General features: G+C 43.9%; 1 protein-coding gene across 2 annotated transcripts; it reads left to right on the forward strand.

Annotated features, from left to right (window-relative positions):
- On the forward strand, positions 1-21,468 carry grb2b (growth factor receptor-bound protein 2b). 2 transcript variants are annotated; one of them, XM_079232729.1, is made up of 5 exons: positions 1-115; positions 16,766-16,863; positions 19,159-19,281; positions 19,891-20,059; positions 20,827-21,468. In XM_079232729.1, exons 1-5 carry the CDS (start codon positions 38-40, stop codon positions 21,010-21,012), a joined length of 654 nt encoding a protein of 217 aa, XP_079088855.1. In that variant the 5' UTR covers positions 1-37; the 3' UTR covers positions 21,013-21,468. The 2 variants fall into 2 exon arrangements, with proteins under 2 accessions (XP_079088855.1, XP_079088856.1); XM_079232730.1 differs by lacking the exon at positions 19,159-19,281.
- The last annotated feature ends 4,275 nt before the right edge of the window (positions 21,469-25,743 follow it).

The raw sequence follows: 25,743 nt of genomic DNA on the forward strand, positions 1-25,743 counted from the left end.
CACAGCCGAGTGGGTTTTCCAGCACCAAACTGCAACCATGGAGGCCATCGCCAAATACGATTTCAAGGCTACTGCCGATGATGAGCTTAGTTTCAAGCGTGGGGAAGTTCTCAAGGTAAGCGAAAACTATTTGATCATTTAATGTTAAGACTTGTCCGTGTTACTCATTATTATGCAATGCTGGATTCTTTTTTCCGCTGTATGTTTAAATCACGGGCAGTTAATCATCCTTCTGTCGGTCCTGTGTTAATCAAGTTGAATTAAACACGTAAATCTGATGTTGCGCATGAGATCAATTTGTTTTTTTCATTTGTACTTAACATGGTCATACACTTATTTTCCAGATGTATCTGTCGAACTCAAACACACATTTTAAGAAGAAGAGTCAGGAGACTTAATATAACCTAAAATCTAAAACATGTAAATTAGAATTATAGGCCGAGATGTTGTGGCTCATTGTGTGCTCGTATTCTAAAGGAGCAATGCTTGTGTAAAAGAGGCAAAAGATGCCTATTTTTTTTATTCCATTATGAAGCATCTCTAAAGTGCTCTCTGTTGAAACCCCAGGCTTGTCCAGATCCTCAGGCACAAGGAGCTTATTCAAAGCCTCACGCTTTCAGGTTTGCCTGAAAAGCGTGTTTTTTACACTCTGACCTTGATGAGATCGCCAAGATATTAGAAAGTACAATTTCCCTACGCAATGGTTCACTTTGGCTTTAAACGCAATCATCATAATCCCTCTGTTTGGAGTCATAGCGACGACGAGCAGGACGAAGAGGCGACAGCGCAGAGAAATGAGACGGAGCTTCGTACTTTCTACGACAACGCGTGTCGCTAAACACTCGATTAAAGAGTCAAACGTTAAAGTTTGATACTGCATGACTTTAAGAGTTCCCTTCCTTCCCCTTTTTGGCTGAAAGGTCCGTCTTTATTTTGCTATTAAAAATGTCCGCCTACGGTCCGGATGCTTCTCAGAAACACTTAAGCTTTCGGCTGACAAAGATACATTAGTACAAAAAGACCACGCAGCTCTGTGTAACCTGTCATCCTGTTTTCATCATAACAATCAATTGTTTTCACGGGCAACATCTGTTTTGCCAGACATGCAGGTAGATGGAAAATAGTCGTGGTGCAACCTCACATGCACATCATTTTATCATCATTTAAAATTATTATTGTTTATTTTTTCTCCAGAAAAGCCTCCATGTGAGAGGACACCACTCCTGTATTGACAATTCTTTAGCGTCCGATGGTGTACCTTAATTTTTATGTTATATTATAATATACTGACTGTTTTAACATAAAAGTCAGCTGTCCTGAATGAGTTGACTGTTCAATCGGGGATGAGTGCTGCTTTTTCGCTGAATAAGAGATTTGAAAAGATTTCTTATCTCACCAGAGGGGTAGATTCGAGAGGGAGGGAGGAGAGCGAGAGCAAGTCAGCTCAGGAAACACTGAGCTAAATCTGAGTACTTATTAAATTTGCATAGGAGAAGCGAAAGCACTGTACTTTTTTCTCTAATTTCAACAGCCAGTGGAAAAGCTCAAGCCAGATGGCAGAGTTCCAGTCAAATGTTAATGGGAAATGCCACAGAATCTCCTCCCTAATTGACACTGTTAAAGATGAGATGTGCCTATTGGTGCCTGGGAAGTTAGGACTAAACTGCATTGCATTCTGTGACACATGTTTAACACCATCTAATGTTCCACTCAAGTTTCCCGACCCCAAATTGTACTTCTCCGCTCCCTCTATGTTGAGCACGTCGTTGCTCTTAATTCTTGATTTGTTTCCTTCCTTGTAAGATGCCTTTTATGGCCTTTATCTCACTATTTGTTCAGACACGTTTGTCCTCCAGCATGTACTGCCACAGTTCATTAAGGACTAAAACAGAGCTCCGATGCTTAATCGATTAGTTGTCAACAATTAAATGAATTGCCAACTATTTTGGTTTGAATATTTATTTTAAGAAGAAAAGAAAAAAGGTCTTTTGATGGCAGCTTCTTAAATGTGATTTTTGTTCCCCTTCTCGAGTGCAGGAAACTGAATATAGTTGTGGTATAAAAAGATTAAGAAAATAATCAACATGCATTATGTATTTCGCCCGGCTGCAGCGTGACAATACTGTAGCTGCAGAAACTCCTCTCAGGTTATTTCTGGATGGAGACTAGGTCTGAAATGGGGAAGGAAAGCCTGCATGACTGTTGCCTAAAGCACTGTCCACATTTCTTCTGAGTACAATTGTTTGCTGCTCTGCACACAGGACCGGGTACACTTTTTGAGATGGAATGAATTGGCCCAATGTTTGTCAGATACCATCCCCCTCCTCCTCCATTTCATTCATCTTCTTTTTATCCTGCTTTTGTTCCTCCTCTCAGCACTCATACCCCCCTTCCCCTTAGGTTAATTTAAGAGAAACCGGATGGAACAAGCTTCTGTCATCCACTAAAGCGCAGTTTAACCCAAGCTGCGCTTTATTTGACATGTAAATATAAGGTTGAACGTCATTTTGGCAACATCTCTGCAATGATTTTGAAGTAATTGATCGACCGTTGTGTTTAAACTACTTCTCATGTCCCACTGGAATATAACGCCGTTTCATGTAATTTGCTAAGTGAGAAGATATGCAAATTTGTAGCTGATATTTGTGATTTTAATTATTGTAAAGCTTTTAAATAGTCAGGTCTCTAAAGTACTGAAGATTCTGCAACCAAAAACAATAAAGTATGCCTTTGGCCTGCTTTTTGTGGCTGCTTTTTTTTTTTTTTTTTTGCAAAATGTCTCCGCATTAGAGGCATTAAATAAATGAATATTTAGTAAAGCAACACCAGGTTGGTGTCTGCCGCTTGCTATTTACCTTTGCTCTTTGCACTCTTGCTTTTTAAAATTTTTATGTTTGGTTACATAACCGCTGTTTATACATTCATAATACTAAACGTCTCTCCCAATTGACATGAATTGATTTTTAAAACCGTTCCGGTTTTCTGTTCTGCGTAGATGCCGCTGTGGTCCAGCACAAGCGCTCGGAGCAGTGGTACATCTCAAAGGGAACGCTCTGGCGGTGGAGTGTGTTCTCGGTGGCTCCTTTTTCGCCTCCCATCACCAGTCTTACGACGCTAATACTAAACAGCTCTGCTCTCGGGACAAAGGGGCCCTCTCATGAGAGAGCAAGCCCGCGAACGTAGCATCCTTTTTACCGGCTCACCGTCGTCGCTGTCGCTGTGGCTAACGCAAGCCTTCGCCGATTTGTGCAATTTGTTCCTCCACTTCTGCTTTCATTCACAAGATCACAACCTCTTGGCGCATGCTACGGCGGGGAGATTATGTTTCGTGGGCCTTTTCGGAAGAATGGTTGTCAGCAATGCATTCAGCGTACACCGCTGAGAGGAAGCCAGTGTGGTTTGGTACTGTAGACCTCTCGGCAAGCATGATCGGCACAGGCAGTACAGCCGTTTGAGTGACTCATCACGACTCACTGTACCGAAGCCCAGGCAGCTCCAGCTCTGGCCTAACGCCACACAGAAGTTTTCCCTCCTCGTTATAATAGCTTTTTCTTTTATGAAAGATCTTTTTCTTTTTAAATATTAGATGCGTTTTTCTAACGGTCTGTCACTCGAAGGGATCAAAAGGTTGTGTTGGGGACACGACATCCCGTTGTGTCCAACTCTTTAATCATCACGAATGCGCATGCTGACTTTTATCACTCGTTAAAATACCGATGAAGAGTGATTTTCAATCGGGGCGTGCCAGTTTTGGTCCAGCAATAAGTATGAAAGATGACAATGGTGTTAAGCGTCGTATGAGAATTTCCCGTCATAACCAGCATTTTCTTTTAAGGAGGTCTGTGCTTCATCTTTCGGGAGAAAGCTGCGACTCGTCTCGAGGATTGATTGTGTTTTGCTCGTCTTTGGTTGACATGATTCTTATATTTTGATTGACTGTAGCCAATCATTATCCACACACACACACACACACACGTTAGCCGCCACCGTCTCTAGATGCACCTGCTTTCATTCATAATATTACTGTGTTACAACAAAGTCATACATAACATTTTAGTAGTTGAAAGGAAGCATGTATCGTCCAATATGCGATCGAGATCTTTCAATCGGGTTTCTTCGCTGTTAGCAAGAAGCAGCGTGTCACTGTGACTCACACAGCTGGTTGACCAAACCAGGCTGCCCTCTAATTTGCAGAGTTGAGTCACACACACCAACGTTTAGTTCTCAGTTACCAGTTGTTGGGTAGTGAAGCAAACTTGTCATGTTTCATCAAATGTATCTTCTCTAACAATTGGATGCGTATCTGCATCTACATATTACTTTAGCTCTTTTTTTTTTTATCAGTAAAACGCACGCAGTGCTGTTTTGATTACCTTCCTGTTTTATCTTTACTGGCAGTTTCAAGTGGTTAAACCGTTCTGAACAGGGGAACCCGATTTGTTGTCTCCGATTTCCGGACACCCAAATAACATTTAATTTTAAAAAAAGTGCAAAGTATCGAAGCGTGGGTTTGTATGTAAAAATCTCTTATGGTAAAAAAAATGTGCAGCGAGTGGGACCGTGACACATTTGCATAATGCAGACTAGCTCAGTTTCACAGTACGATATCCCATCATGCATAGACACAAAAAAGGGGAAACTTCCACTGGTGGTTAGATCTTTCTCTAAATTTAACTGTATACTGTAGTTTATTTTCTTCACACACACATTTGAACATCACTGCTCGACATACTCTGAGTTGAAGTCTGCTCTTGCGGTGCAACAACCAGCGAAACATCACGTTGACCTCCTTACTGGTGACGTCTGTCCTAGGAAGAAAATTACTGGAGATGATTTACTGAGGCATTTGAAGCCATTTATTGACGTATAAAATTCATTGTTAGGACCAGTTTCCAGGAGCGTGTTGATAGCCGAGTGGTTCCAGCGAATGCCATATAATAATACAATACGACTGTCTTCACTGTCCTATACAACAAAGTGCATATAGACAGACCTTTCTTCAGAGCCCTGTTTACATGACCTGTAGTGTTCTAACAGAGCAGGATGACGCCGTAAAATCAAAGTACGTCATCCTTCATTAACTCTGTGTCAGCATAAGACGCACATATCACATGAGCATAAAGTTAATACAGATCAACGAGCCACATCTGCATCTGGTCCGATCACACCTTTCTGTTTGACCAGTTTTATAATAAAATCATCTGTTTTTTGGGGTTTAAAAAAAAAAAAAAAAAAAAACGCTTAGATGAGTCTTGCTCTACAAATCTTTTTCTGTGTCAGAAAGCAGATCTTGCCCAGAGCACTGTGCACTTGTTCTCATTTCCTCCTTGAATAAATAAAGATTAACAGCCCTACTGGTGGACAGAATTAGCTCCTATCATCAGATCTTTGAACTGTGCCCACGTAGCATGATCTACGATCCGCCTCCGCCAACCTCGCTGCTCTGCGATACTGCCGTCTACGCGTTCGGATCATTTGTTATTTGAGCTCCGTTCGGGTCCTCCTACTCCGTCAAACTTATATTGCCGGCCACTAATGAAATAGTGTACCATAAAACTCCAATTTAAAGTCACCCTAGGAATTGAATGAGAGCTTGCCAATAGATTGTGGAGCATTAAGACACTCCGTGGTCATTACAGGAGGCAAACGTCTGCTCACAAAAGAGAAATTGTAAGCCATTATTACGCTGAAACAAAATGAAATAATTGGTGGCAATCGTAAAACGATTAATAAAAGGAAACCGCTGAAACTTGATGAAGAGGATACTTTGCATGCTTTTAGGGAATACAACTGGTACAAACAAATGCAACCTAAAAATGTGATATTTTAGGGTGTGTATATTACAGCATTGAAGCTTTTGTTTCACCTGAATGTCGTATGAGATATTCACAAAAGAAGAGTCGCCCTGCTGCCCCAAACCTCTCGTTAAATTGAGCTTAGACTCAAGGGAGTCTGTCCCAACGTCAGCGCGTCCTCCTGCCTTGCGTACGCGCTCACGTTGATGCCACAAGCTCAACTGTTTTCACATCCTGTTTGATGCGTCTTCCAACAGCCGGCTACTTCCTGCATTGCTACAGCGCGCCCCCACCCACCCTTCCACCACACTTCAGCACCGAATGTGCACAGCAGCACGGGCTGGGTCCTTCCCTGAAAGCAGACGGTTTAGTGGTCGCCCTATTTGCATTAGCGTCGCAGTAGATTGGTTCTTGCCTCAGCAAGAACTCGCTATTTTTAAGTCTCCCTGTGACGGACATCCTGTTGCCCCTCTTTAGGGTTGCAATATGAAGGAAAATGGAGCTTTTAGCCAGTTGCTTCGACACTTCCACCCCACCCCTGATGAATGGTTCCCTCAATGCCTATTAGTGCTCAGGGTATTGATTTTGCCCTCCATTTCCACTTGACCGCTGAAGAGAGGAAGAGCTGCCTCGTGATGCCTGATTGTCTTTTAAAAAAATCCTAAAACCTCAAAGACCCATAATCCGTCATTAGAGTCTGAGCTCCAATCCAAATCCCACTATTTGATTTTTTTTCTTTCCTAAACGGCTTTTTCAAATAGAAAAATCCATGAGGTCAGGAATAAGGTGAACACCGGCGCTAGCAGAGTCAACTTCACCTGTGCTCAGTTCAGAAATAAGAGAGGGTTTTACATCGGTGTATTACATGGTACAAAGTGGAGAAACGGACAGGACCGAGGCTAAGCAACGTGTTATCGTTGATCCCAGCTAACGCCACGTCCGCGCAGCAGCACATTGCTCGGGGGTCCGTGCCGGTCCTCCTGTCCGCTTCTCCAAACTGGCAGCGCGCCGACCGCCGTCTAAGTTACTGTTTGTGTGCGGTGTTGACGCCGTGTGTCTGAAGGGTCAATAAATCGCTGCTGTGTTGCTCTTTTTTTAATTTCTTTTTGCAGTTTTTAGTTACAGCTGAGATTCCCCCCTACTTAACACCGCCGGAGGCCCTGTAGGAGCTCACTTAAATTCACATCGCAGCAGACTATTTTGTTTTAATTAAATGCCGAATCTCCGGAGAGAAAGCTTTAGATAAGTACATTTCTCTGACTCGTTCTTTTCTTTTGTCTAATTTAAACACTGTGACCTTGTTAAATGGAAGAGTTTTATTTTTTTAAGGGCTTTGCTATGAAGACTAGCCAAAGGACACAGCTTTATTAAAGGCTTACAGTCTTGAACACAAGGAAGCATCACACAGCATTTCAGACAGCTGTTGCTCTTGTATGTGTACACAACCTGCATTTGTAGAAGAGTGAAGCAGCAGCAGCCTGAACGATGAGGGCCCAGGGGGAGGAACAGTGACGCCACCAGCAGCACGCTGCTGCTCACTATGGAAGGAGGTGTGGAAACTGCAAATATTGCCATAGCTCCGTAATGGAGGAGAGTGTGTTTGCACGAACCTCTTCCGGCCGCTCCGCCGTCTCGTTGTTGTGCTATTTTGTTGTGCGCCGAGTCAACACGCGGCAGCAGGCGGACACTCACTTGTCCCGGCGACTTCCCCGGCTAATGGCTGTCCAACTGGGCACGGTTTAATTTGTGGCCACTCAGGCCGGATGCTGAAGCTCTCCCTCTCTCGCCCTCTCCCTCTCTCTGTGGCCTGTTGCAGCAGTAGCTTGTGCAAAGAGCGGCAGCCCAGGTGGTACTGAGGCACTTGACAGAGCTGTCAGAAATCTCTCATTCGCTACTCCGCCTTTTTATAATGGACTCTAAATAGTCGAAGGTGATTTATTTTGTCAGAAAAACGTATTGGGACATTACTTCTTTTCGTAGCATTGTTGGAATTTATGAGTGCTATGTGGTGGATACGTTTTTTTATACTGCGAATTTTTACACTGATGGCTAATATAGCGCACTTTGTAGAGAGGTTTGAGACACAGCCCTCTGTGGTAAAGGCACAGTACTTTATTACATTTTCCACCCTAAATAATTACCTCAAAGAACCTCTGTTTATAGCTTTAGTCGTAGTGGGAATGCAGGTGAGGGAAGAGACTGAGTTGGAGACATGCGTATGAAAAGGGCCCACTATGATGCCTTGTTGATAACTGAGGCGTCATACATTTCCTGTTGATTAATTGATCACAGAGGTGATGCATGCAGCTCTGTTTCCGTTCTCGGTTCACTGGGAGCCGAGCGGGGATGTAGTCTTATTTTGTTTTACTTTTTGAAGCAGGAATCTCGCCACCCCTGGAGAGACGAACTCAGTGTTATCTGTCTTTTTTTCACAGTCAAAGATGAACCGTTTCACAACGCAACACCTTAACTCTTCTTTGTGTCGTCCCCAACGTCTCCTGTACATCTTCTACATTATTTCTGACATCTTTAGAGCAATACAAAATAAAATAAAGAGGAGGAGGAAGAGCGAAATCGCAGGTTAGATGACGCATCTAATGTGAAACTAAAATAAACCACCAGACAAAGCGCAGTGCAGCGTGGGAATGAAAAGACAACTTTCTCCTTCACTGGATTGATGGGGTATCACAAAAAGGCATTTAGCTAGCCAGCTACCGCAGATGGAGGACCGTGCAGTCCACAGAAAAGCTAGCTTGGCTGCTTTTGAGAAGGAGATGCCCTCATTTTATGTAATTTGCCCCTGAGGAGTTTTCCTAAGCTGATCACAAGGAGCTTGATTCTTCAAAGTGGTCCTCTGTCTTCTTCTTTCTCTCTCTCCCCCTCTCTCCCTCACAGCTTCTGTCGCTTTCTCTTGCTTTGACTCTCTTGATCAGTCCTCCGTCACCGTTATGCCTTCCTCTTGCTCCCGCCGTCTGTTTTCTCGCTGCTCTTCCTCTTGGTAGCAGCCGAGTGTTGAGTCAGAGAGCTGTAATTAGATCTCACTCCCTCTCATCTCCGCGTCACTCCCCTCCTGATGTGCCGTTAAGTCACCGGCGGCTGTATTTAAACCCCCCAAAAAGTCCATTATTCTCTTTCTTGCTGCCCCCCCCTCCTCGTTTTTGCTTCCCAACCTGCACCAGCATGCGAGTGGAAAGAACAGTCCAGGAACTGATAAGCTACGTATTCCTTGACACAATCGAGACGCCGGTGGATTGACAATTTTTTTGGCTTCCACCGACTTGAGATCGTGCATTTGGTTAATCTCGGCGACAACAGCTGGTAAAACCTCGCGTTGGAGTCAGACGTCAATAAGCCCATTCTTAACGCTATATAACTGTTTCTCCTTCACACAAACACGCACACACACTCGTCCTAAGCTGTCACATCTGTTTACCGCTCTACAGATTTTGTCGCTTTTTAAAATAAATCTCGGGTCATTAGAGGCTATTGCCAAAATAAGCTGCACCGAGAGCTCAAGCTGTGACAAACAACATCATGATGCAAGAAAGGATCCTCCCCCGAGCCGCCGGAGTCACATTGATAATGAAAGGAGCTGGTGGCTGGGGGGTCAGAGCCTAAATTATCTCCCATATCAATTATCACACTCGGGTTGTTGATTACAGTTTATCATTCGTCTGGTTTGGCTGATGTGTTTTCGTCTTTTCAGGCATTATGACTTTTCAGTAGTCATGAGTGTGTTACAACTACATTGTAATTATTGGTCTGCCTGTTGCTTATTGTATCCCAAGGATATCAATTTCTGCATCTCAATACTGCATTTTATTTCTTAAACGGCACTCCAACTTTTATTAAATTTGTCGCCTTTTGACTGTTTTAATGTTTTAAAATTAATGTTCTTAATTGTTTTTAAATCTTGGTTTCTTCCGCATTATGTTTTAATGGTTTTATGTGACTCACTTTGAATCGCCTTGTTGTTGAAATGTGCTATACAAATAAACTCGCCTTGGATACATTAGACAAAAATATGGTCAAGACATCAAACAGAGCTTTGTCTCATTTTGTAATTTGATACCACACTTTCCGTGTTTTTTTTTTTTTTAATGAAAATAACCACTCGACAAATGCATGTTGTGGAGACATGCTTTTTCCTGCGCAATAGTTGCCAGTAAAGTCGATCAGTTTCTGCCGGGCGGCCAACACAGGGTTAATCTCCTGGCATGAGGTGTTAAAATGTGTGTTTGGAAGCTTCAGTCTCCGCTGTGGAAGGAAGGCTCCCCGTGTGGTAATAGCCTCGAGCATTATTTTAATTACAAGAGTGTTACAAGCTTTCATTTACTGGAATCCAATGTAATCTGTTCCTCTGTGTTTCTGCATCGGGGTGGTACTCATCGCCTCCCCGATCCAAGTCTGCAGCCTCCCTGCTGGGAGCAAAGGAGGTCGACCTCATTTCCAAGGCTTTTTGGGTTGTTTTTTTGTGTGCGTTTTCCTGAAAGCGGTTTTGCGAAACAAAGCATAAAGTGACCTTGTGTGGGTCTTCACACCTCCTCCTGTTCCTCCTCCTCCTGCTCCCCACACTCACCTCTCAATCGGCTGTGATTTTTAATCTGGTTTCCTCTCCATATCCATCAGTCTAGGGTGGGGCAGTTATTCATCTTTAGGATAACACTTTCAGGGCATTATGGAATTATTGCACCAATACCTTTAGGCACACTGTCCTAAATACTGCACTGTTGAGGGGGCGACTCGCTTTGTGCCACTACGGAGGTCACTTCTGCTGCCAGTATGTCAGAATACCAGGACTCAGATTCCATTCCTGCCAGACATCCACACAGTTGGCACTGACACACACACGCACTGGCACACACACACACTGGCACACACACAGGCATCTCCTACTACTTGTGCCTTCTACTCTCCTCTTTACAGTAAGGGGAGAGTAGAAGGCACAGATCCTCTGTGGATTAATTATCACTGTACATGTGTATGCTTATTACACACTTCACATACATACTTTGCATTTTGCACTCTCTATTGTTTACATTTAATTTGCTAAATTAATGAATACACTCTGCAGCTGTACATATATTTCATTGTAGTTATTTGTATTCTATTTTCTTTGTGTGTGTGTGTGTGTGTGTATATATTTGCAGTTACTTTTAGCAGCTATTTTAAATGTAGTCTTAACATGTGATGCTTTTTAGTTGTCGTCATTGTTTTGTCCTTCATAGTTTTTAAGTCTTGACAATATTGTTGTCCAGATTTGGTCAGCAAAACCTTTTTAATCACTTTACTTTCACTCTGTTTTCTTTCTTAATTTGTTGTTCTTTTGTTTTTTATTTAGTCTTAGTCGTGTGTGTCAAAACCTACGGGTTTATCTTTTTCTTATTTGAGAAAAACACCGGTTTAATAATACTTTAATTTCATATAGCGCTTTTCAAAATGCTCAAAGACGCTTTACATAGGACGGAGACAAACGGAACAAAACAAAAAATAGAAAGACAATGGAGCCAACAAAACAAACAATGGAGCCACAAAAAAAAAGATTAATGATTTAAGAACGCAGTTACTCACTGCCCAACATGAAGGAAAAAAATGCGTTAATCAACTACCTGAACCCGACCTGCAAACTTTATGCTTTACAGTAGCACAATGTCAGGACTCAGACAGGACAGTGAGGGGGGGAGCCCCCCTCTCAAGGTGGGGAATAATAATATTACATTTTTATCTGTGATTTGATATTTGGGTCTATTTATATAAATGTTTATTTCCACTCTACGTAGGTTCCACTGACTCTACTGTAAGTGTCTGGTTGGGACTTTGCATATGACCAGGAACATTGTTATCTGATAATCTGCGGTCTGATTTAGATAACCAAAACTGTGTTTTGATATCGTCATGCAATGCAAATAGACTCTCTATCGGTGTCAATAACAGACCCAACAGGCTTTGGCCTCCCAGGTTCTGACGAAGCTTTAGCTCGTCTGTCTTTCTATCTGTCTGACCTGCCGCTCGCTCAGATTAACTCACACTCCGGTTAATCCCTGCTCCTGATTTATTGCAATCCTGTGTGGACCGTGCGGGCGTGTGGTTTATTTTGCATCTTGTTTTCTCTGCCCCCGGGCCGCCTGTACTGTACCGCTCTCTCCACCTCCATCTCGTGTTAGTCAACGCTGAGTAAGTCGTCCTTACGCAATCGTGACTTCTTGAGCGTGGTTATTTCCTTTCATCCACATACTTGGAAAGAAAATCCTCTTGTACGACCCTGGCGTTCAGGTTTCGGTGGTGGGGGAAAGGGAAGGTCTGGATTTGAATCTAATCTCCTCAGTCATCACTTGCACTCGTTTGCTCTGCATTCGGCGTAAATGGTGAACATGGTTTAAAAGTAAACGTAGGATTACTTCATGAGCTCCAAAGAACCCAACCGTACCTGAAGAAGGCAACTTCTGTCCTTTTTCTTTTCGGTTCAAGGAAAAAATACTTCATGATTAATTAGAGGACAGAATAACCGAAAATAAATCCCACTATGTTGCATCCGTTTCTCCACATCGGCCTCAATAATGACGTTGAAACTCTGCAACCCTGTTTATCAGATGGATTTACATATTGTATGATTTCACAGAGACACCCTGAGTTGGCTATGGTGAACCTGGGTCTCTTGTGAATGGCAGCTACACATGTTTAGTGTCACACATGCTTCCGTTGGTGGAAGTGCTGTAATATGTTAATATTTTGTGTGTGTGTGTGAGAGAGAGGAGGGACAGCGGCAGCTGTGGAGGAGATAATCCCCGGCCTGGACCTCAGCCTCTCAAATAGAAACTCCTCCAACTATTGTGGCTCAATCAGATTAAAGAGACAACAAATCTTCATAGAGAGAAAGAGAGGGAGGAAGGGAATGTACATCATCCACAATGCCGTCTCGACTTGGAACACAGAGCTCAGTCTGACACAATGCTGCGGTTGTCTCCTCTCTGTATGGCTAAAGGAAAAAAATGCCAGCCAAGCAAATATTGAATTTCTGCTTTTTCCTCATGGGCTTCCATTCTTTTGGTTTTGAGAGCCACTGTAAGCATTCGAGTTCAAAGGTTCACTATGAAGGCATTCCTATAGCCGACTGTTTTCACTGCTGCACTCTTCTAGAGCGTCAATATCTTTGAGTTGTGTACAAATCTAACTATCATTTTGTAATAAGGCGTAACATATTAACACAGGCAGATTGTCCAGACTTTGTTCAATGTTCCCATATCATATTTTCTTTGTTGATTCCAATATAAGACCAATACAATTCCTGTACTATAGTTATTTTTGAACAGCGGTACACTACTAACGTATGTGACATGATATCGATACTCAACAGAAGGAGAGAGCTTTTGTATTGAGCTAGAAGTTGATGATATACACGTGTCGTTGTGTTTTCGTGGCGTGTTAAGAGCCGCGCTGCTCGGCATCGCTGAGACGCGGTCGTGCCACAACGACTCCACCGTGCATGTGAGCGTACGTTCCGCTGCTCCAAGGACGCGACCCCAATCTGCTTCACTCGGATGTCAGGTGGGTTTCACCGTGTTGCTGCAATATTGCAGGTTGCATCCGGAAGGAAGCCCAAGTTCACACAAAAACAGTGTAATCGGTACGTGCACATATTGAGGGACTCTACGTTTGATGCGGAGGAAGAATTAAAGTGAAAGTTCGATTGGGATTCCCTTCGCTCAGACGGTGGCTAGGGAAATTTCTCTAAAACATCTTAGCGTTTCATATAAGCCTGGGCAATACAGTGTATCGCAGCACCTGCTGTGCTCTATTATTACCTCTGGTTGTAGACCGGCTAATTATTTAAGGTTACTAGAGTTCATAAGGACGGTCTGGTGGCATGTGGCGCTGTCTGGCAGAGGGACTTCTCTCCTCAACAAGGATGAGATGCATTGTGGGAAGACAAGTACAATGGAACAGTGAGAGATGTGCTCTAGTTCTATTGACCTTAATCTCTTTCATCTTGCTGAAATGTTACAACTAGTTCTCATTTTCACAACTGCAGCGTCAATCTGCTCCACAACAGTGTACTTACTCGATGACACTCTGTCGAGACTGATTCCTCCAGTCGAGGGAGGTCAGGGTCAACGGCGCGGCGCTGCTGGAGCTGGGAGGGTTTTTTCGAAACGCACTTCAGAAGAGTGGCTGCCAGCCAACAAAGTGGGCTTGACTTGTCGTGAGGATGAAGCATCGTCTCTCTGACTGATGGCGACTCTTCCACCTACATTTGTAGAGATTGAACGGCATGTTTTGTACCCTACCGTGTTTGTTAGATGTTTTCCTCTCGGCTCCCAGGTGGTGGAAATGGTACGGTTTTGTTTGGGTCGAGGGAAAGCGGTGCAAATATTCTCGATATAGGGATTTTTTTATTTATTCATTTAAGTGCTCATGTCCAGTAGCTTTACCTTGAAACTGAAGCCGTTGTACCGCTCCCTTCAATGCCACCAGACTAAAAGAAAGTTACAAAAATAGCAATTTCTCCACACAGAACATGGCAGTATAATTCAACCCACTTAAAAAAAACATCTAAAATAACCCTCTCAGTTCACTTTTTTCATTACCTTACCTGGCGTACTTTGGTGACCGACATCACCGCTTTCACTAACGGCCCAAAAAAGAAACCCAGACAGAGTTGTACGTGACGCGGTTATGACACAATTTACTGTGGTTTCCGCCTATTTTTCACCTCTGCCTTTCAGCCGCTCTGATGTCGGCCGGTCGAGTCGATCGCTATTCAGTGAATCGCCGAGAATTATTGTCCAACGGGATGTCGACTACTAACGCCGCTGATCCCCTGACTTTTATTCCCACGGCATCATTGGCAGAGACGGCCCCGATCCCCAGACGACCCCGTGTCTAAGTTCTTCCTTCTCAGCGCCGCTGTCATGGCTGTAGACTCTTCGTCTTGTAACCCTTCATAACCAACAGACCCTGAGCCGACAAAGCCGGGCGCTGGCTCTTTAAAGGTCGGCGTGGTGCATCAACTCACAGCCTGGAGGCTGAGGCCCCTTTTGTGAGTCTGGGCTCAGACTGTCACATCTCTCTCTCTCTCTCTCTCTCTCTCTCTCTCTCTCTCTCTCTCTCTCTCTCTCTCTGCATCACAGATGTACTCGGATATCTATACGTCCACAAACAAATATATAGATATATACATACACACAAACACCCCACACTAACACTCAACCTACTTATGCTTTTGGTCCGAGGCCACTCCCTGATCCAGTAATGCAGGTCTTGTGCAGGGTCAGCAGCTGGGGGAGGAAGTCAGTGACAGCTGGCATTCTGCAGGCTCACTGGAGCAAATAGACGCGGCCACTCACACTGCACAGGGGCCAATTGGACAGCTGTCCTGGGCTGGGTTAGTGGGAAATTATGAATTTAAGGAAAGGGGAAGGGCGAAGAAAGAAAAAATGGTGTTCAGGGAAACTGTTTTGAGTGTAATGTGCATCAAGTCAACCGTCTTTTTGTCTGTTTTCTGCCAAACCTCAGCTGAATTAAGAATTGTGTGCCTACCTTCGCCAAATACGTACAAGTGTATATTTATTTATTCATCATGCGGATTGAAACTGAGTCATTCCTCAGCTCAAGGCTCCCTCTGAATGGAAGAGAGCGCCGAGATTAACGCGAGCCAAGCTTCACTTCAAGCTGCTCCAGGGAATCAAACAAGTGACAGCTTGGTTGTGCGACACGTCTATCGGATCTTTTAAATTTTTTTTCTGTTGCTCTCCAGGCGTCACACCCTGCTGATATTTGGTGGCCATAAGTTGAGGTGGCTGAGATCCTCTAAAATGGGCTTCTGACTACTTTATGCAACGTTTTTCAGACGGAGGTTACGTGACTCAGCGCCGTTGCTTCAGCTTTCCTCTGAAATGTGTACACGTCTGTAGTCGTTGCAATAAAGATGTCACATTAGTGTGGGGACGAATATTGCGCACCACTTTTCCTCAGAAATGGTTATTGCCCCCCTTTTTTTCTTGTTTTAATGTGTTTTTCTTTTAAAGGAATACTTCATCCACAATATCTCAACTTTGACATGGGACGATATAAAAATTACATAATTATCCTCGCCAAAATAATTGCGGTTTCACGAAATAATAATAACTTTATTTATATAACAGTTCACAAAGTGCTCTACAGAGAAGCAAAGAAGACATTAAATATCGGTAAACAAAAAGGACCATATAGGCAATGAATACTACAATAACCTAAACAAACAAATAAATAAAAGATACAAACAAAACCAGGGGAACAAAAGAACAGCATAATGGATCATAAAAGGACAAACTGATCTCGATACTCCTCAAAATATGCTTTTAACTCCTAAAATGCCACTGAAACATACTCTAGCCACTTTATCTTACATTTTGTCATATTTTTTTTTATTGCGCCACAGATGTGACACACACCCTTTTTTTTATTTAATTCAAGTCATGAGTTGAACCACGGCTCAAAGGCAGCGTTTATGTAGACGCTGCAGCAGCGTGAAGGTTAATGTCATTAATGCACTTAAAGTGACACTCTCTTATTAACCGGGACCTGCCGGTGCGCCAGCAGCCCAACACGCCTGCACCGCGAGCCGCCCTCGGTCAGACATGAACGCCCTCACAGCTGTCGGGTCACGAGGCGCTCCGCTAACTGGGCCTCTGCTGCGTGGGCGGCAGCTCGCATGAGATGTTATCAGCGCTTTTTAATTGGAAGAAGCGTTTCAGATTGTTTTTTTGGTTTGATTTTTATATTTGTTCCGCTGTTAGTTTGGTTAGTTTCCTAATATTTGCCAAGCAGTTCTCTAACACACATTTCAGGCACCCTCTGAAGTCACAGGAAATTAAAGGGAAATCGCTCAAAGCTAAATTTAGGAGGTGGATTGCTGTCCATTGTTGACATTTGTGCGTGGCGCTAACCTGAACGTCTCCCCTCTCTCTCTTCTTTGTCTTTGTCAACACCAGGTATTAAATGAAGAGTGTGATCAGAACTGGTACAAGGCAGAGCTAAATGGAAAAGATGGCTTCATTCCCAAGAATTACATAGAGATGAAAGCCCATCCGTAAGTACTATGCCCGCCTGGTGTCTCTCCTCTGTTTGTAATTGTGTAGCTGTAATATGTTGTGATGTGAAAGTGTGCTGTGCATGTTCTACAAACGTGTTACCTTCTGCCACTCAATTCCATTCATATTTGCGTGTTCCTGTTTTCTCCTTTCTGCCTGTACGGACTCATCTGGACACGTCAACTGCAACTGTTCTGTTCACCCTCATGAGATGTGTGTGTGTGTGTTTTATATATGTGTGTGTGTGTGTGTGTGTTTTATGTGTGTGTGCGTGTGCGTGTGTGTGTTTTATGTGTGTGTGTGTATGTGTTTTATATATGTGTGTGTGTGTTTTATATATGTGTGTGTGTGTGTGTGTGTGTGTTTTATGTGTGTGCACTTCAGAGAACCCCTGGCAGCAGGAACCTCAGAGGACATTACCTCTGGGCCCGCGCTCAGTGCCAGAGTAGCTCTCTCTTTAACAATGTGCCCCAGGCCTCTTACGCTTAATTGAATATTGACCTTATTGCATCATTGCTGGGGTGCGATTACATGTACCTATTTATTTATTTATTTCTCGCATTGTGTTGGTCTTTTTTTTTCCTCCATTTTTACTGCTCTTGTGTTTTCTTTGTTTTGTACCAGTGTAACGAACGCAAGTCCTGATCGTCTTTATTATGATTACGGAGAATCAATATTTAGCTGTGCCTTATGCTTCTGTAACACGGAGCCTCTTGTAATCATTATCATTATGGGGTGTTGACGCTCCCCGTACTGTAGAGTGCAACATTTTGCATGACAACCAGCAAAACGTGAATTATTTGGATTGGTTGCCTGAAACAAAATGGTAAAAAAAAAAAGGTTATTCTGAAACTGCATGTAGATCAGCCTTATCATCTCTAACTGAAGCGCTCCGATAACAACATTGTAGAATTTTCTGATTGGATGGATGGATTTTGTTTGATTAGCAAACCGCGTGACTCGAAACAAAATTGGAATATTAAGCAATATTGCCGCCAACAACGGCACCGGGCTTCAGTCATCACGGCCTTTCATCATTACTTCTTTATTACTCTCTCATCCGGGGGTTCAAGGATTCATCTGACCACCGTCCACTCAGCAGGAAGAAGCTGTGCCATTTTAGCAGGCGGTGCATACTCAGGACCACCTGGCATTTCTACTCGGAAGAGCTTTGTATGTTCACAGTTTGTGAATTAGAACGAGTGCGGCTGAATATTCTTATTCTATTCAAACTCAGCTCTGGCCTCAGGCTGGATCCCAGAAGAACTCCAAATCACGGGCCGCAGTGGTTTACGAGGGGTCGGGTAATGCCGGTCCCTCGATGGGCTCCGATTTAAAGCGAGACCACATCCTGGGACGACGCCATGGAGCGCGACCTCTCACCACTCGGCGTTGTTTGAGCCCGCCTGGTCGGGGAGAAGCTAGAAGAACGCGCTGCGCTACACTGGGAAATATCTTTCGTGCGATTATTTCGCCACCTTGTTTCAGGGTTAAATATAGATTTGCAGTAAATGTTTGATTTGAGGAAGAAAAATATACTGACTCCATGTCCTTCGCTGCCAGATCAAGCGTTGGCCACTTTATTATTGATTTATTTTTTCCACCTTCGTGTAAAGCAGCCACGATGCCATCTTTCGGCTGACTGTACTTTTTAATTATTTACACGAGTGAAGAGCTTCTTCTGGCTTTTGTCTCCCATCTCAAATGTCTAAAAGGATCAAAAGTATGCAGTGATGAAATTGTACAAGACATTTGACGTAAACTGCAACCTGGCTGCTTGGCAGACGAACACAATTCTAGTGTGTTTGCTTTCCCACTATAATTAGATCATGACTAATCTACTTCCTGGTCTACGGGTGGCCAGTCCAATCAAGCGGAACCTTTTCCCCCCTTACTTCCTGGTGTGACATACAGTATTGTGACCCTTGAAGTACGTAATCGTGTGTATCATTTTGACTGAGCACGGAGAGGAGAGGAGAGGAGAGGAGAGGAGAGGAGAGGAGAGGAGAGGAGAGGAGAGGAGGCAGTGGTTAGCACCCTCTCCACATCATTGACTCCTCAGGTCAAAGCTGTCAGCCAGAAGGAGGTGTGATGTCTGCAGCTTCTCACGCTGTTCTTGGTGTGTGTGAGCTCAGTGTCGTGCCGTAATTATATTCACAAAGCTTTTTACGATTTCCTGAGTAGATTAAAAAAGCATTCAGAGTTCTTTTAGACTCCACGGGTCCGTCTCTAGGCGGCTCTGGGTCGGTTCTCTCGACGCTCACACACGTTCTCGTTCTCTCTGCCTCCCGCAGGTGGTTCTTTGGGAAGATCCCGCGCGCCAAAGCCGAGGAGATGCTCAACAAACAGAGGCACGACGGGGCCTTCCTCATCCGAGAGAGCGAGAGCGCACCAGGAGACTTCTCCCTCTCTGTGAAGTGAGTATCGCCGATGCACAGGATTCACGCCCCGCTCTGTTTTTCTATAAATATACACGCTTTTCGCCTTAACCTTTTACATCAGTGTGCCTTTTCCAAGTGATCAGGTTCATCTGTTTCCATTTCTCGGTATGTCTGAGTCACCAGCCGCTTCCTCATCCTTGTGCGGCCCCAGTGCCGCCCTCCGGTGGTCGGAGCCCGCCGGTTAAGAGTCCAGTATTGTGTGTTGGACGTCAGCCCTGCTTGTACTTAGTGTTTTAAGCTGACACGCACAGAGCTTGTTTCCTCTTTATATGTTCATATCTATCTCTCCATCTCTCTCTCCAGTCTGACCTTCCCTAAAAGACACAGCAGTTCACAGCAGGTCACATGTAAAGTTGAAGCTAAGATATGGATCATAATTACTGTCATGCCAGTAACAGACTGTCATGCAGTAGCGGATTCCTTTGACATTTAATGCATTTGATAAGGTAGATTACGGTGTGACTTCTCCACTACCTTTTATTTAAATCTGTGAAAAACAATAACTGTACATGTCCATCAGAGACCGTTGCTGGAGACGCCACCACTCCCCTTCCTCACAGTCTTCCTCTCTGTGCCCATATGCAGGTTTGGAAATGACGTCCAGCACTTCAAGGTTCTTCGCGATGGAGCTGGAAAGTATTTCCTATGGGTGGTGAAGTTTAACTCCCTCAACGAGCTGGTGGACTACCACCGCTCCACCTCAGTCTCTCGCAACCAACAGATCTTCCTGCGAGACATAGAGCAGGTCCCCCAGGTAAGAACTTGTTTAATGTGGTTTATAAACTATTTAGAGGTGAATTATATGTGTATGATATAACTACATTAATGATATAAGTATTTTTTTTAGATATATATATTCTCATTCATTCTTTCTCAAAAAGAAAGACTGGTATTGTGGGTCAAAGGGATGGTTCAGGTGTTTTATAAAGTGGGGTTGTATGAGGTGTTATCCATAGTCAGTGTAATACTTACAGTACATGTAGTAGTACTAGCAGCACATGTAGTAGTACTAGCAGCACATGTAGTAGTACTAGCAGCACATGTAGTAGTACTAGCAGCACATGTAGTAGTACTAGCAGCACATGTAGTAGTACTAGCAGCAGCAGACAGGAGCACCGACACAGAAGCAAAAACATTTACTGCCAAAAACGGGGGCAACAGCAAAACAGAATTTACATATGTAAAATATTTTTAATATTTTCACCGCTTTACACTCGCCGTTAAAGCCGCGAGGCTCCTTTTAAAAAAAGAAAAAGAAAGGCAGTAAGGATGCTGCTCTACCGCCGCCTCCATCGGGAAGTTTGTTCTTTTTTCTTAAAGACAGAAACTAGCTAACCGTGGAGTCGGTCAGACCCGATGGTTTAATGTCCACTTTGTCCAAATCCCGCAAAAACAAAGACAACCTTTTTACACAATGTATTCTGAATGTCTTTTCTCTTCACTTGACCATTAATGGATGTATATAATATACAGTATGTGACATGACCCCCTGGCTAACCCTCCCTTCTCTTGACGGCGCAGCATCCCACATATGTGCAGGCGCTCTTTGACTTCGACCCCCAGGAGGAAGGAGAGCTGGGCTTCCGACGCGGCGACTTCATCCAGGTCCTGGACAACTCCGACCCCAACTGGTGGAAAGGGGGCTGCCACGGCCAGACGGGAATGTTCCCCCGCAACTACGTCACGCCTGTCAATCGGAACATGTAAACAGTCAGACCATGTCATCGACGACAACAACAACAACAACCACAGCAGCAGCAGCCACCACCACCATCATCATCATCGTTCTTGATCTCATCAGCCCACCCAACCCCTGCACCCCCACATCCAACCACCCCTCCATCCCACCATAACAGGAGCAGACAGGAAGAACGCAAACAGCCGAAAGAGAGCGAGAGAGAGAGAGGGAGGGAGAGAGAGAGATATATAAAACAGGAGTAGTGCTGTCGTGGGCGTCGCTGTGTGGGCGCCAGCTGAGCAGAAATCAACTTTTACTTGTGCTGAGCGTTCGCCTGCCAAGCGAGCGCCTCGGCGGAGGATTGAGCCTTTTGAGGGAAATGTAAACGCAGAGAAACTAAAGAGTAGAGCGCCAACCGTGAAGACAACCAAACGATTCTCCCGCTCCCACGGCTGCTTCTGTCTTCTCCTTAACTTCTTAACATTCTGCCCTTCTTTTGTGTTTTTTTTTCTTCTTTTTGTCTTTCTTTCTGTTTTCTTTTTTTTTTACTTTGCCGCATGTTGTTTTAATCACCTAAATGAAATGCCTACCGATGAATCCTAACTCTGTTTTAAAGAAAAAATGTTTAAAAAAAAGAATAATAAAAAAAAGAAGAAATGGTTTTAAAAATGTACAAAAAAAAGATGCAATCTACAGTACTGCAAGTTTCCATGTGTAAGATCATTGGCACGAGAGCATTGTACATCAGCCGCCGGCTGTATAAATAAATCAACTATAGAGAGAATCCATTTTTTAAGAATATATATTATATATTTGTATGTGTTTGTCTGTTTTACCTCTCATCACAAATTGTATTTTTTTTTTTCATTTGTAAATTATGTTGACTCTTGTTGTCTGGATAAGACGTCGTAGCTCTAGGATGTGCTGAATTGTCCCTCCTTTTCCTTCTTCTTTCTGAATCTGAGGGCTCTCGGATAACGCGCGTGATATTTAAGGAGTCATAAATTCCATTCGCAGAGGGTTTCTCTTGTCTGCAATGCAAGGAAAGTCAAGTTAGTTCTACTAATCGAGTATCGAGCCGCGAGGAGCTGCTGTGTTACAAAGTGTGAAGGTCAGCCACCTGTTTTTTTTTCTTTCTTTTTTTCCAAAGCCAATGTATTTATTGCAGCCATCTGACTCGGGCGGTGAATGTAGCTGACTTGAGTCCACAGACATTAACATGAGGGAAGCGAGGTCGGAGAGCTGAACCACACAAACAGTGCAAAGGGATTTAAACTAAACCAAGAAAAAGCCGAGACGCCGCCGTCGACGCTGCTCTGAGGATGTGTGCCGCTAGTCCACGTGCACACATCCGCCCGAGCATCCAATCGGCGTGCGTGCGTACGTACGTGCACACACACGCACACACGAGACGCTCTCCTCCTTGCTACACCTGCACGTAAGCAAAGAGGCCGAGTTTGGATAATCACGTGTGTGTGTGTGTGTGTGTGTGTGACGTCACCAGTGCCGATCCGCAGCTGGCACCGATTTAAGCAGTTCAGAAAACTGAGAGATTGTCTTTTATGCTAAAAGTTGAGAGATCAGCTTTAATGATGTAAACGTTTTTGTTTTCTTTTGTCCAATGTGGCGTGTGGTCAAGCACTTTTTTTGTTTTGTTAAGCAGTTTGATTTCTGGTCGTGTGTGTGTGTCTGTGCACGCGTGTGTTTTGTTTACCGTGTTTGTGTTGCTGTTCTCTCTGGATAGTGCCTTTCTCTCTGGTGTTTCAGTGTCTCCGACCTGCTACTTTAACCCCGCCCACCTGCAGCGAGAAACCGTGTATATAACCCACCTGTCCATCTTCTACATCAACCCGCCTTCACCTGTTATCCTTACCAACATGGAACTCTTCTTATTTAAGTGTCTCTCGCCTTGTCTTACCCAATGATACTGTTTTTTGTTTTGCTCTTTTTTTTTTATTATTTGCATTTTTTTTTCCGTTTTTTTGTTTTGTTTTCAATTAATAAAATGCAATTATTAAAAAAATGAGAATCATGTCTTGTGGTCTATAATATACTTCAGATACAGATTTACATCCCTCATGCACCTGAGTGTGGAAGCCCATGTCTGCCTGAGTCATATTGAGAAGCTTTCTCAAAATACTGACATGGTGTCTGTACATAAAACATAAATGTATACAAATGGGAATACAAAAGTTTCCATTTTTAAGTTGAGAACGGTATCGGTACTAGATACCAAGAGGAGGACCAAAATAACCCAGTACCAAGAAGTATGGAAACTTCTCCCGCTGATGCCTCGTCATGGGAGCGCGAGCTCACCCGCAGCCACAAGCTACAGGATCACATCACAAAAGGTTCTCCATCACTCAGAGATTAGGTTTTAACATCCTAGCCTTTGATCTCGCGCATCCAAACCAGGCGGAACGATGTGGGTTTTGTTTTGCCTGCGGTGTGTGTGTGTGTGTGTGTGTGTGTGTGGTATTAAATCATCACACACATCCTCATAACAGCGCGCCTTTCGTCGTTTCTCCACGGGGAGCAGATGACGCGCGTGTGGCTGAGAGAGAGAGAGAGAGAGAGAGCAATGTGCTGCCCGCCCAGGGAGATCTTTATCCTCGGTCTGGTGCACCGTCTGCTCCACATTTGGACTCTCGGCACTCTGCGTACCAACGTCGCTCTCCTCTTTTTTTGTTATGTTTGTTGTCACCGATGCCTCGAGCAGCCGCCGCTGCATCCTCTCTTTGTCGCCTCTCATCCGGAATGGATTGGAGTTGCTTCTATTCATCTTCATGAGATGAAATGTCCCCTCCCCTTCAGCATGGCGTGCACTGTGCGAATACAGTATACCAAACGATACGTCTCATAATAATGAGAAGCGCTTCTATAAGTATAAGGTCAAAGTGTCCATATGTCGTGTCAGCATGTAAAGCCCGCTGCGCTCCTCTTGTTGGGCGCTTTAAGATGCTTTGAGGATTTGCAAGTGAGTGGGGCATTTGCTGCGGGGATGAGAAGATTATTATCCGCGTGTGAACCGGTGACCTGTTGGTGCCAGTCCCTCAGCGCGTTATAGCCGGAGGTGGTATCATCAGTCTAGTGCGCACACGCACGCACGCACACACACACACACACACACACACACACACACACACACACACACACACACACACACACACACACACACACACACACACCTGCTAGTCTGTTTGCTGCGGCCAAATGTCCCCCAAGTACTTCGAAAACATGGCAAACCCGTCTTTTTAAACTTCAGATGTATTAATTCGGGCTGATTTAGTTTAATGAGACCGGCGCACGCTGTCTGATCGGTCATCTGTGGAACATTACTGCCGCCTACTGGCTGATCTCCACACTACTGGGGGGAAATCAAGATGTACTACATTTTTTATTTTTTAAAAAATAGAGGAACGTGCTAAATGAGAGACCCAGTATGTGGGATTAAACCCTGCATTATAAGTCAGTGGTGGTCACGTTTTCTGGTTTTTATTACTGAAGTAATCTTTCTTTAATGATATACTGCTTCCTGCTTTGAAACAATAAGGTGATGCCACTTAGATATTCGGATACAGACAATAAATATGATTTTACGTTAGCTTCTAATGAAAGCTTGGTCTCCAATAATGGTTAAAAACGTATGTTTTTACTTGGTCTCTATACGTTTTATGTGATAACTAGCAGCGTACCAAAGCAGTGGGGGCGCTGTTTCATTACTTCAGATCGTGAAGATGGTGATATCCAGTTATTTAATACTTTATTACAGTAAACACGACATATTGCCCGTATATGTCTGCGTTTAATGGCAACAGTGTTGCCAGCGTGATAAATTCAAATGAACATTTGTAAAGTAAAAATGTTACTCGTTGTCGGCAGGATTCGAACCTGCGCGGGAAGATCCCAATGGATTTCTAGTCCATCGCCTTAACCACTCGGCCACGACAACTGATACACATTTCGAACGTACTAAACTTTCTAAAACGTAAATATGACATATGACAGGTTTATAATATCAGCAGTATTATTTACATAGAAAATAAGTGATCGAATGATGATACATGATGCATTATAGTTTTATTCAGCAGTATAAGGTCAAGCTGGACGTTTACTAGAAACAAGTTAAAAACATCCAAACATATAAGCATCTAATATGTCATACATTTTTATTATAGCCTCCCTACACCCCTGTCCTGCAAGTCCAGCAACTAACAGGACCACGCTAGCACAGCCTGAATGGTTTATCTTGTTATAGTTGTATCTTGTTCGCATGGCATAATCTGTATTACTGTTTGCTCCCATTGCCAATGCTAAACAATAAGAAGCTGCCACGACTGCGGGTTTCCTGCCTGCTTTATCATTAACGTCATTCATACTTCTGTCAGGGAAAGAAAAAAATAGTCAACGTGCGACTAAAATATGAAACTAATTGCGAGTAATTGTCATGTCGGTCATTGTTGCCACCGAGCTGGAAGCAGGGGAACCACGTGACTCCTCTAGTGCGAGCCTGCTGTTTGTTCAGCCAGAGAGGCAGAGAAGAAGAAGAAAAATGGCGGCTCTAGGCGAACCCAAACGGGACGCCGGGCTAACGTTTTGAGCTCTCCAACCCGAAAAGACACGGGGGCTCCGCGGGGTTCCCGCACCATCTGAACCCGCTCCGGTCCAGCTTTGTTGGGGTGCCGCTTCCGCTCGCGCTCGTGTCGGTTAAATCAACGCAAAAATTGGGATTGTAAAATAAAAGATCTCGGCTATCTATC

Source organism: Taurulus bubalis (assembly GCF_910589615.1).
Source record: "Taurulus bubalis genome assembly, chromosome: 17".
In the NCBI taxonomy this organism is placed as follows: domain Eukaryota; kingdom Metazoa; phylum Chordata; class Actinopteri; order Perciformes; family Cottidae; genus Taurulus; species Taurulus bubalis.

Coding starts and splice junctions, on each gene's coding strand:
- grb2b (XM_079232729.1), top strand. CDS start 38: ATGGAGGCCATCGCCAAATACGATTTCAAGGCTACTGCCGATGATGAG. Junction 19,282..19,890: donor GACTTCTCCCTCTCTGTGAA/GTGAGTATCGCC, acceptor GCCCATATGCAG/GTTTGGAAATGACGTCCAGC. Junction 20,060..20,826: donor ACATAGAGCAGGTCCCCCAG/GTAAGAACTTGT, acceptor TTGACGGCGCAG/CATCCCACATATGTGCAGGC.